Source organism: Hydra vulgaris, chromosome 02 (genome assembly GCF_038396675.1).
Source record: "Hydra vulgaris chromosome 02, alternate assembly HydraT2T_AEP".
NCBI lineage: Eukaryota > Metazoa > Cnidaria > Hydrozoa > Anthoathecata > Hydridae > Hydra > Hydra vulgaris.
Window position 1 is genome coordinate 18,635,941 of NC_088921.1, and position 12,387 is coordinate 18,648,327.

At 26.2% G+C, this 12,387-nt stretch overlaps 1 protein-coding gene across 1 annotated transcript in view; it reads right to left on the reverse strand.

Annotated features, from left to right (window-relative positions):
- The window catches only part of LOC136075906 (uncharacterized), a 43,889-nt gene that overhangs the window by 21,039 nt on the left and 10,463 nt on the right, over nucleotides 1-12,387 (reverse strand). The window contains exons 4-5 of the mRNA XM_065789349.1: nucleotides 11,283-11,330; nucleotides 9,481-10,830 (exon numbers count right to left, since the gene is read on the reverse strand). Coding sequence (XP_065645421.1) covers nucleotides 9,481-10,830; nucleotides 11,283-11,330 — 1,398 coding nt within the window. The remainder of the gene's footprint in view (nucleotides 1-9,480; nucleotides 10,831-11,282; nucleotides 11,331-12,387) is intronic.

Genomic DNA, 12,387 nt, shown 5'->3' on the forward strand with positions numbered 1-12,387 from the left:
TCTTTCCCTTTCATTAGACAAGAGTCAATCAAAAAAGTCAAAAATGAGGGTATATGTCTTTGTTTAACCATTCTTTTTTTAAAAAAAAAACGTTTTTTCTTCTTTTTAGTTCATTATTCTAATTCTATAAGAAACAGAAACAAAATATTATAAAATAAGTAATAATTATGACATCGGACAGTGTGGCAAATTTTATTGTTTTAGTAAAACAAAAATAAAGCTTAATTATAAAATGGGTAACTTCCTTATCAGATACCTCTGACAATCTGATTAAAAAAATCCCTGAAAGTTTTAGGTTTTCAATAACTTTATCCAAAATTAACTAATTTTCCAGCTTTTCCAGGTTTTCCAGGTACAGAAGATAACAAGATCATTAGCTTCATCAAGTTTACAGAAGATGCATTCAGCATATCTACCTGGAATGAACATTCAGTGAGGGGCAATATCAGCAGAAAAAATTACAGAAATGTTTCTGAAAAACAAACAACTAGGACATGTGTTTAGGACATACATACTTACTGTATTTTTTTTGGATGTTTAAATTTTAATGACTTTTAAAGACATAATAGTTGTCAATATAATGCCATAAATTTTTCTATGGAGACAATTGGTTACTTTATTTAAAATTATTTCATATTATGATGAAAATCATTATTTTATTCATGAAATATGAAAGCATTTTATTCATGCTCATTTTATACTCCATACTTTAAGAAAAACCTTTAAAGAAACAGTATATAGTATAATAGTATAAACAGTATGCTTGAAGACCCATGTTCAAAAGTTTAATTATTTTATGGCATAATTTGCATTTAGTCTGATATTATCTTTCCCTTTCATTAGCCAAGAGTCAAAATGAGGGTAAATGTCTTTGTTTAACCATTCTTTTTTTAAAAAAAGCCCTTTTTTTTTTCTTTTTAATTCATTATTCTAATTCTAAAAAAAACAGCAACAAAATATTATAAAATAAATAATATTTATGATGTCGGGCAGTGTGGCAAATTTTATTGTTTTAGTTTTTAAAAGTTATAAGGATTTTTAGAGTCATTAAAAGTCTTTAGGATTTTGAAAAGCCATAAGGATTTTTAGAGACATTAAAAGTCATTAGGATTTTGAAAAGGATTCTAATCTAATAGTTATTGTAATGATTACAAAAAACCTTTTTTTCATAAAAAGTTTCAAAAGTTTTCAAAATTAGTTCAAAACTTTTAAATCTAGATGAAATCTAAAGAAATTGCATTTAATTTTTAGAATGCACAAAAAATATATATATACAGGGTGCGGAAAAAGTTCCTGTACAAAAGCATAATTTAAAAAAATTATCTGTATGGTATTTTCTTTCAATATATAGTTTGTTTTTAGTATTTTTTTGTTTTCCTTCGTATTCTTTTAGTATTTTTTAGTATAATTTTGTTTTAAGTTAAAGTGTAATTAGTTTCTCGTCTAGTACAGGAATTTTTGCTGTTTATATTTTTGTACAGGAACTTTTTCTGCACCCTATATATATATATATATATATATATATATATATATATATATATATATATATATATATATATATATATATATATATATATATATATATATATATATATATATATATATATAGTATATATATATATATATATATATATATATATATATATATATATATATATATATATATATATATATATATCAGGGTGTTAGCCAGCCTAATGGCACTGCGTATAGCGCGGTATTCCCAATTGGTTAAAAATTCCCAAAGGCTTTTAAGATCATAGTATAAAAAAAAAAAAAAAAAATAGTCTAAGACTTGAAGTGTTGCGCTAGACTAGTGAAAAACACAATTAGTACGCGCAACAAGGATATGAATTAAGTTGATCGATTTTTTTTATTGTGAAAAAACGTATCGTCATTAACAAGCAAGATCGAGATTCAAAAGTTTAAAAAAACATTTTTTTAAAAATTTCAATTGACGTCCAGTTAAGATTGTTTAATATATTTAATCAATTATTTTTATTATACTAAAACTCTTTATTTACATTTTTGCTGTTTATCTTAAGTTAGGAAAGTTACAAATTAATACACATAAAATATCACAATAAAATATGTTTGTAACAAAAAACCCAGACCGTAAATTCTTTTTTTTTTTAAAAAAAAATCTTCTTAAAACCCTAATCGCTTGTCCAAATTCGAATAAAATTTTAAATAAATACATTTTTTTAGATAAAATGAACATTATAGTTTAAAAATATGATCTGTTCTGATCGTTTATTGGCGCTTTTTCTTGGTCGGAATTCTAGTATTTTTTGTAAAAATTGATAGAAATATTGTATTTTGACAAATACATATAGCTAGTATATGTCAGAACCGATTAGAACTAGGATCTATAGTAAATTAAGGCACTTTTCCAAAAGATTTTAACTAAACTCAACACCTATGGTAAAGTTATCTAAAGACTCCAAAATGGTGTTCTTTAGATTCATTATTAGAATTAGTAAAAAAGTTTAGAAAATTATATAAATAGAGAAAAGTTCATTCAAATATTACAAAAACTTCAAGCGAAAAAAATTATAACATCTAAAGCTTTTTTTGAAATAATACGCTTATAAAATCATATTAATTTCTAATAAAAGAATTTGATTAATTTGTAAATCGCCATAACAACCCAGAGTATTTAAATTAAAGTGGCATTATATTTGACAAAATCGGCGAGCCAGCCAAGTTTTTCAATTAAAAGTTATTAAAATTTCGTAAACTTTCATTTAACTTTCATTTAAATGATTTAAATAAGTTTTTTAACTTTTAAATTTTATCTAATGATAAAAATTATAATATAAAATATGATAAACAATAATATGAATACTAATGTAAAAAAGTTTAAAAATTTTTTTTAAGTATTTTAAAATTTTTAGTTTTAAAATCCAAAAGTATTTAAAAAATTAAATATTCAAAATCTTTCCATAAAATTAGGGCTGCCAAACATTTGGATTTTCCAGAAATTACAATTTTACCAATTTTACAAACCTGTAATAATTTTTTTATTTACTAGTTTTCTTCATAACAGCCATAAAATTCTGGCAATCCTACAGTTATGTATGGGTGTTTTTATTGACTGTCATCAATTAAAAAGTTGTTTTAACAATTTGAAAAGTTACAAGAGGATCGTGGAAATCGTAAAAATGTTTTGTTAAAAATTAAATACTATTTTGCATTTTTTTTTTACATTTATAATTTAAAAATGAAAATAAAAGATGACAATATATGTAACTAATCGTTTAAACCTTTCAAAACAGTATTTAAAAGCGATGTACGCAATTAAAATAGTTTCAATGAATAAATTTATTAATTCATTCAAAAAAAAAAAAAACTGCAAACAATTGTCTTTTGATATTGTTTTCTCTCTACTATATTAAACAAAGAAGAGAAGCGATTTAAAAATGAAAAGTGATTGCTCAAAATGAAAGAAGTTGAATAATTAGAATTAAACATTTATAAAATAGAAAAATATTCCTGAAAATTAAAACAGAAAAATATTTCTATGAATATAACCCAGCAAAAATAGAAAATTTATTTTTATTGAAACTTAACTGTATGTAAAAAACTGTATCTACTTTTTTAAATGTTAGAAAGTAATGACCTTTTTTTTTTTTTTTGCCGCACCTAAATTTCCAATTTTGCAAAAATGCTGTATAAATTTTTTTCCTGGCTTACACCCTGTACATATATATATATATATATATATATATATATATATATATATATATATATATATATATATATATATATATATATATATATATATATATATATATATATATATATATATATATATATATATATATATATATATAGAAATAGTTATGTTTTTATAAATAAAAAAAAGTTAATGTAATAACAAAATAAAAATCATAAATTTTAATAAATGTTTTTATTAAAAATTATCCTTAGTAATAAACAAAGAAATTTGTTTCTTAATTCAAAATCATTTTACATAATATAAATACATTTGAAAATATCAAAAGTTTCAAAGTTGTTTATTCCAAAATGCAATTTAATTAAGAGTTAAAAAGTAATTAAGATTTTTTTATTTTGTTTTCCCTTTTGTTAAGAATTCTTTTCTTTATTTTTTAGTTTAATTTGCAGTTATTTTCTCTAAAGTTTTTGCTTAGTTATCCAGCACATTATTATTACAATTAAAAAAAAAATTAAAAAGGCGTGGTCAAAATTTAAAAATTATATATTACATGCGAGGTCATTTAACAGTGTGCGATCACACGCCTTCATATAAAACACTATGGGATATTTTTTAATCACCAAAAGAACATAATAGCTTAATTATAAAATGGGTCTCTTCCCTATCAGAATTCCCTGATTAAAAAAAATCCCTGAAATTTTAAGGTTTTCAATGACTTCAGCCAAAATTTCCTAATTTTCCAGGTTTTCCAGGTACAGTATGAACCCAGTAAACTGATGATAACAAGATCATTAGCTTTATTAAGGGGTCACCCATAAAGTACATACGCTCATAGTGGGAAGGTCTTCAAGAAGCGTATGAAAGCGTATGGGGGGGGGGAAGGGAGGGTTCAATTTAAAAGTACGTACTTCAGTTTTCTAATTTATCACAATTAACCAGCTAATCAATAGAAAAGTTAAAATTCAGACTAAAGATCCTAGTTTTCCAACATAAAAAGATGTATGGTATAGAGAGTAGAGGGTATAGTTTTCCTCTAAGCACACACATGCATAAGCACAAATTTTCTGACCCCCCTCCCAAAAAAAAAAAAAAAAGAGGGGCTGTAAATTTTGCATAGTCATAACTTTTGTAATTTACAATATTTTTCAACAAAATTGAAAATCTGTCAATAAATTTAAAATTAGTTTTAAATATTAAAGTTGAAATTTTATTACATTAGTGCCCTCATGTTTAAGCAGGAAGAGAGTGAGAGAGAGAGGGGGGGGGGGGGAAGCGAACAAACTTAAGGTGGTAGTACCCTTTAAGAGGAAAAAAATTTAAAACTTGATGTTATATGGGAACATTTATTTTTTTCTGAAGTGTTAGATTAAATCATTTCAAAAAGTAGCAAAATTAATTTTTTTTTACCCCCCTGCTCAATAATTATGCACATAAATTAGCAAAATTTAGGCAAAAAAATGGACCTTTTTTTTAACAAGAATATCTTGAGAACCATACATGTTCTACAAACCAAACTTTATAAGCAGTTTTATATATGTTCAAAAAATGTGCTGAATTAAAAATTATACAATAAACAACATTTAATAACTTTAAAATCATTAAATTTTATCAATAAAAAGAAAAAAGTATAAGTACAGCTTGCTTAAATTTAAATTTTAATACTTTAACATAAAAAAAGTTAATTTTCTTTGGTTCAGCATATCACAAATGCACTCAAGAATAATTGCTGAAAATTTAAAAAAATCCCAACGAGCGGTTAAAAAGTTATCTTTGTTAAAAAATTAAGATACACAAAAAGTGAATTGCTAGAAAAACGCAATTTAAAAAATACTAAAGATTTTTACACAATAAAACTTACTAAAAACCACCACTGCTGTATGTAACACCTTCTGCTTTGTTATGTTGGTCAATGAAGGCTTTTTTAATAGCTCTTAGCTTTTTCCTCCTGTTTCCAATTCATCACTGCCAAGATCTTTGTAAGAAAAAATTGGTTTAATAAGCTCAACTATAGTTTTTGGAATATGCTTTGATTTGTAATTTTTCTGGTCTGAATGATACTTAAACCATGAACTTGAACCTTTATGGCAAAACTGGTGTTGTTGCTCTAAGTTGTCAGATTGTGCGTAGTGAAAAAGTACCGCAGCAACAGCCTTTTTCATCCCATATAGACTATCAATATTTTGGCGTATTGCTATTCCATATTAGTTTTGAAGAGAATTTATCCATCAGTTAATGTATTTTCCATCTGGTAATCTATAACCTTTGTAACGATTTCGCAACATTCCTAGTCTTGCCCTAACTCTCTTCTGAACATGTCTAATGCACTTTGCTTTCTCAATAATTTCTCCTGGGTATGTATTTGCATCACAAACTTGCATATAATACTTGGTATCTCCATCTCCAATGTATGTTAAGTACTTGAGTTTAGGCTCCTTGACAGATCACTTGAATATTTGTACAGCACCTACAGACTCCATACTTCCTAAGCTACCCTTATGATTGATCTTGCAGTTATGTGTGATCTTCCAGTTTTCGTAAGCCGGAGTACCTTTTCTTCTTGACCATATCTTGCAGGGGTAACAACTTTTTGTCTGGACAGCAACATCAATACACTTTCCACGAGATATTGCTGTGACTATACCATTCATTGAGGAGTATCCACAGCGCTGCCATGAACCATCTAAACTAACAGCAATATTGACAATTGATGATTCATCATAATTTTCACCAAGTTTTTCCCTATGTATGTTTTCTGAGGCTTTTTTTGTACTCTCGCTAGAGGTTTCAATATAAGCAAGATGAAGTTTGTTATCAATGTTATGGTAACCACGTTTAGTCGTACCAGGAGGCATATTCATTAAACGACAAAAAGTATTAATTGCTGTGTATCCTTGCCCCATTTCTCGAAAAACTAACACAGCATGTAAGTTAATTTCTTTCATTTTTTTACCTTTGATTACTTCATTTTTATTTTCTATTGATTTCGAAGTTAAAAAGTTCATCGCCCAAGTACAATCTAGACAAGAAATTAGGATTAAGTGTGAGAAAGACCCTCTTTTTTATTAATGTTGTGTACAATATTGATTGACGAATAACATTCTGGGGATCTTCCAATTGTTTTCAACAAACTTGAAAATAAATTTGAGTTCATAATTATATTACACTTTTTTTCTATATAATCAAAGTTTTCTACATCTAAACGAGACAAGTTTATTTTTTTTCCAGATGCCGATCCACTTACATTGCTTGGTGAATGTGGAGACAAAACAGTTTGTTGTAAAGCATTGGAATTATTTAGAAAATCTTTTTCTAATTTGTAAAACTTTCTTTTCTTTGCTCTTGTTTTTAGCATATCTTTTTTTTGAACCTATTTATCAGACAACTAATCAAAAATTTCCATCAATCGAAGAAAATTTTATAAAAGGGTAATTATCTATATCTTACAGAAACGAATATGAGGTTTCAATTTATGGATATTAGATCAAAAACCAACAAGAGTTCATAAGGAACAACTTAGTCATAAGCACACAAAAAAAGTATATAAATTGGACTTGTATTTTTCAAGATATAGCAGGAAATGTATCTCTAAGTTTTTTGGGGTACTACCACCTTAAGTTTGGAGATTACCACCTTAAGTTTGCACAATGTGTGAATATGTCCTATCTACAACATCAAAAAATCCTGTGGGCGCCCATGCACACATACCACTCTTTATATACTGGCCCTGAGTAAGGCGTATTTTAGGCAACCTATTTTTTGAGTTGACAAAAAACAGGTTTTAGCAGTGTCGTGGCTAATGGGTTGGAGGCCCCCCCCCCAAAAAAAAAAAACGCGTCATTAGGGTCTCAAAATCTTCCAAATTTTAGTTTAGCTAGTTTTTGCTAAAAAAAAAAGCTCCTAAAATTAGCAAAAGGGCACAAAATTTGCTGTCCCCTCCCTCCAATTAAGGGGTATGGGTAGCCTACTTTCGGCACTGGGCTTTAGGCTTTGTTTTCAATATTAATGATCTCGCATAAAACTCATTTTTTACGAACTTACTAAAGAGGGGTGCCTGAAAAAAATGTCTGCCTTAAGTATAGTTTATTTTTATTTGATTCGTTATTAAAACAAAAAAAAGTATAACAGGGCATTACCAGGAATCAGTCTCCACCGACTAAGTACATAACATTAACCTCTCGGCCAGGCAAACATATTGATAAATTTGTATATATTTGAAGACTTTTTTTAAATTGGGATCCTGTGCCGCAAACAAAGGGATTTGGAGTCGTATAAAGTATTTAAGGTACCCCCTCCATATTTTTTTTTCAATAAACTTTTTAATTAAAAAAAAAAGTTAGGGGGGGGGGGGTATTTGAAAAACGTACATACTTTTTTAAGGGAGGTGGGGACTCAGAAGGTGCACTCAGCATAACTACCCGGAATAAACATGATAAAATGTTTATTCCGGGTAATGTTAAAATAAACATGTAATAAATGTTTCTGAAAAACAAACAATTAGGACGTTTGCTTAAAACATATATCTTTACTGTATTTTTTTGGCTGTTTAAATTTTAATGACTTTCATAGGCATAATAGTTGTTAAAGGAATACCTTAAACTTGTCTTTGAAGGCAATTGGTTACTTTATTAAAAATTATTTTATGTTATGATGAAAATCAATATTTTATTCATGAGATATAAAAGCATTTTATTCATGCTTCGTTTTACACTCCATACTATAAGAAAAATATTTAAAGAAACAGTATATGCAGATATAGACTTGTGCCAAATAACTTATGTATTTTTAAATGTTTTATTTCGTAAAAAAAAAATCTAAAAAACTATATGAAAACTATAAAAAAAATTATGAAAGACTAATTATATTTGATTATACCAAAAAAAAAGAATAGTCTATTATTTTGAGAAATCCAAATATTGTTAAACATGCTAAATATAAAAGAATAGCGCCAATCATTTAGCAAAATAATGATAAAACAAACTGTCAAAATGTCAAAACTTATCTAAATAATGTTAGATGAACTTTTTATTCTATATATATATTTGGGTGTCCCAAAAAACAACATTTTTGAAAAATATATGCAGAGACCCCCTTAATGTGTTCTATCTAATACAAAACACTTGATTTAAAAATTTTTTGAATAAAAAATGTTTTAAGGGGTCCCTCAAGACCCTCGAATATTTAATGGGTCCCTAATATTTTCAAAAAAAAAATTTTCAAAAATATGTCAACCTGGTACTCAAATGAAGTGAAATTATATAAAAATTTCAAAAATAATATAGATTTCAAATATAGAATTGTTATTTTTGGTTTTATTAAATGAAAAATTACGTTTTTTAACAAAAAACAAAAAATTGCATTTTTTATGTATTTTTATGACAATTTTGATAAATAAGTTAAAATTTTTCCAAATTAGATATTATTTTTTAACTTTTTATATAATTTTGCTTCATTTGAGTACCAGGCTGACATATTTTAAAAAACTTTATTTTTGGAAATATTAGGGACCCATTAAATATTCGAGGGTCTTGAGGGACCCCTTAAAATATTTTTTATTCAAAAAAATTTTAAATCTAGTGTTTTTGTATTAGATAGAACACATTAAGGGGGTCTCTGCATATATTTTTCAAAAATGTTGTTTTTTGGGACACCTTAATATTTATTTTAATAAAAATTAACAGAAAACAAAACTTTATTAACAGAAAATACTTTTAATATAATTTCAATATTATTTATATACTTTAAACACCTGTATCTTTATTTAAAATGACTTAAAATAATGTAACAAAGGATTAAGGACTTACCTAAAATAGAAAACAAAAATAAAGATTCTTTAAAAGATTGCTTTGAAGGAATCAGATTAACAAGAAATTTTAATAAAGTATTTTGGTTTTTATTGGTTAATCCACAAATCATTGATAAACAACTCTCCAACCTTTCATCAGCCATAATCTCTTCACTACTTAAACAATTATATGCATATACAGATGCACAAAACTCCATTATTGTTAGATGTGCAAATTGATAGTAATAACCTAGATTTGTTTCAATCCTTTCTATAAATCCGAAAAAATTGTCTTTATTTTCACCAAAGTCAATAATAAAAGTTTGAATGTCTTCATTAGAAAAAATTACTTTATTTTTGACAAACAATTGATATGCAATTTTACAAATATTTAAAACATATTTTTTATTGAAATCGTTTTCCATTATCTGATAAATCAATTCATTGTTTTTGAAGATATGTTTTTGCAAAAAGTATAAAAAAATATTTGCATACAAATCTGTCATTGTTAAAAAAGAACTTAAATCTACATTTTTTGAGTCACTAATAATCTTACACATAGAAGATAAATAAAATGGAACAGATGACATGGATTTTGCAATAGGAGATTCCTTTAATGTTGCTTTCACAACATCTTTTCTTTCTTCTAAAACATTATTTTCTATGTAATTATTTATTCCCTTTTCATTAAATCCCATTATTTGAATAGTTAACTTGTCACCATGCTCTGTTGATATACTTTGGTATTGATCAATTGCATAAACTCTACCAGCAACTACATATTTGTATTTTTGAATTTCTGTTAAAGCATTAACAATTGGATAATTACAACCCAAACTGTGATTTATTAACTCATATAAATATTTAAACTCATCTAATCCATCAATTATAAACAGTGCAGGATGATTACTAATATTAAAATTATTTATAACATCTTCATAGAAAACATTTAGTAATTCATTAATATTAGAAATATTTTGATATTGATTGAGCTTCCTGCATTCCAAATAAAACACAAGTTTGACATTTTTCCAAATTTGATCATTTGACCAATCAAGCAAACATTTTCTAAGCAACCATGTTTTCCCAATACCAGCTATTCCAGATATTAATATTACAGATTTTTCTTTCATAAATATTTCATTATATGGAATGGGTGTATAACGCAATTGCTTCTCCAGAAATTTCTTTCGTTCAACAATATAAACAGCATCTCTTTGAGTATTAACTGCATCAACGATACATAGATCAACAAATTTATTCATTAGATCAACATTTGCGGGTGATTTTAATGGTGGTTGAATTTCATTAATTTTCCCATAATTTGTAAGATAATAACTTTTAAGTGCTGTGCATATTTCAGATATATCTAAAAATAATAATTTAAATCATCATCATAATTATATCATCAATATCATTAATATCATCATCATCATGATGATCATCATCATGATCATCATGATCATGATCATCATCACAGCCCTCAGAACTAGGAAAAAATGAGGTTGGCAATAATTTGCTGACATTAATCTGTTAGAAGTCAGCATCAAGTTGGCAAAAGAAATTTGATAAAAAGTTTTACCATAAAACATAAAAGCAAGGTCAGCTATTATCTTGCTGACCTCAAAGACTTCTACGTCAACAGTCAGCATTGTTGAATGCTGACCCTAACTCCAAGAGCTGTCATCATCATCATCATTATCATCATCATCATCATCATCATCATCATCATCATCATCATCATCATCATCATCATCATCATCATCATCATTAATAATTACATCATCATCATTAATATAATAATTATAATTTAATATATACCTTTCTTGACATTACATCTGCAAGTGACTACTGATGAATTTAAAGAATCTAAATGATAGTTGTGTAAACTTGAAATTAATACTTTTAATAAACTTATTAAAGTTAATTATAGTTATCATTTCTATATAAACTATAACCATTAGTTATACCTATTGTAAGAATTTTTACTATAACATTATTTAAAAAAGATAAAGTTAATTAATAAATGTTAAAAAATAATAAAATTGAGTGAGAAAAAATAAAATGTATGGCGCTTAGCAGTAGGAAATTATTCATCGCTTAGGCAGTAGGAAATTATTCATTGCTTGGCCGCTGTGTGAAGAATTATTAAGTGAGGTACTTTCCAGAGGAAATTTTAATTTCCATGTATAATACACTATTATACCACATTTAATTTTAGCCTGAAATACCTTTTTTATATAGTTAAAGACTTTTGAAATCTTTATTTAAATGCAGTTAGATAAAAAGTCAATCATAAAAAAAAATGAATTTATTACAATTAAAAAATAAAAAAGGTTCTACAATTTATTTTTATAAAACACATAACATTTAACACAACATAGATGTCGCTTAAATGTAGATGTAATTTAAAATGTTGAAGCATAATTTCTTTAATGAAATTTATTAAACCTAATTTCATGGTAACACTGTAACACAAATTCTTTTGCTAAATCACAGCGGTATAAAAACATTTTTGTGACAAGAAAATATTAAATGAATAAAAAATTTCTTTTTTTATTTCTATCATTACCCGTTTCTGTTTTTAATAACCAATAGCATAACTTAACTTAATATTTTGGGTCATACAGTGACCCAAAATTAATGTTGATAACTGGGAGGATAAGTAGGAGTGAGCCGCAAGAGGAACAAATCAATTATGCTATAGCTAGATAAGAAGTGACTGAGGTTTATAGCAGGGCTAGAAAAAAATTTATAATTCGTTAAATATTATAATTTTTACTCCCTAAATTATTTCTAACAAGGTTGCAAGCAATTTCAAGCAAGGTTGCAATTAAGTTATGGGTTACTTTATAATAGAGGATAGGTTAAAAAGCTAGGAAACGGTTAACTGCAGACTTAAAAAAATGAAGGTTGTATAAAAAAA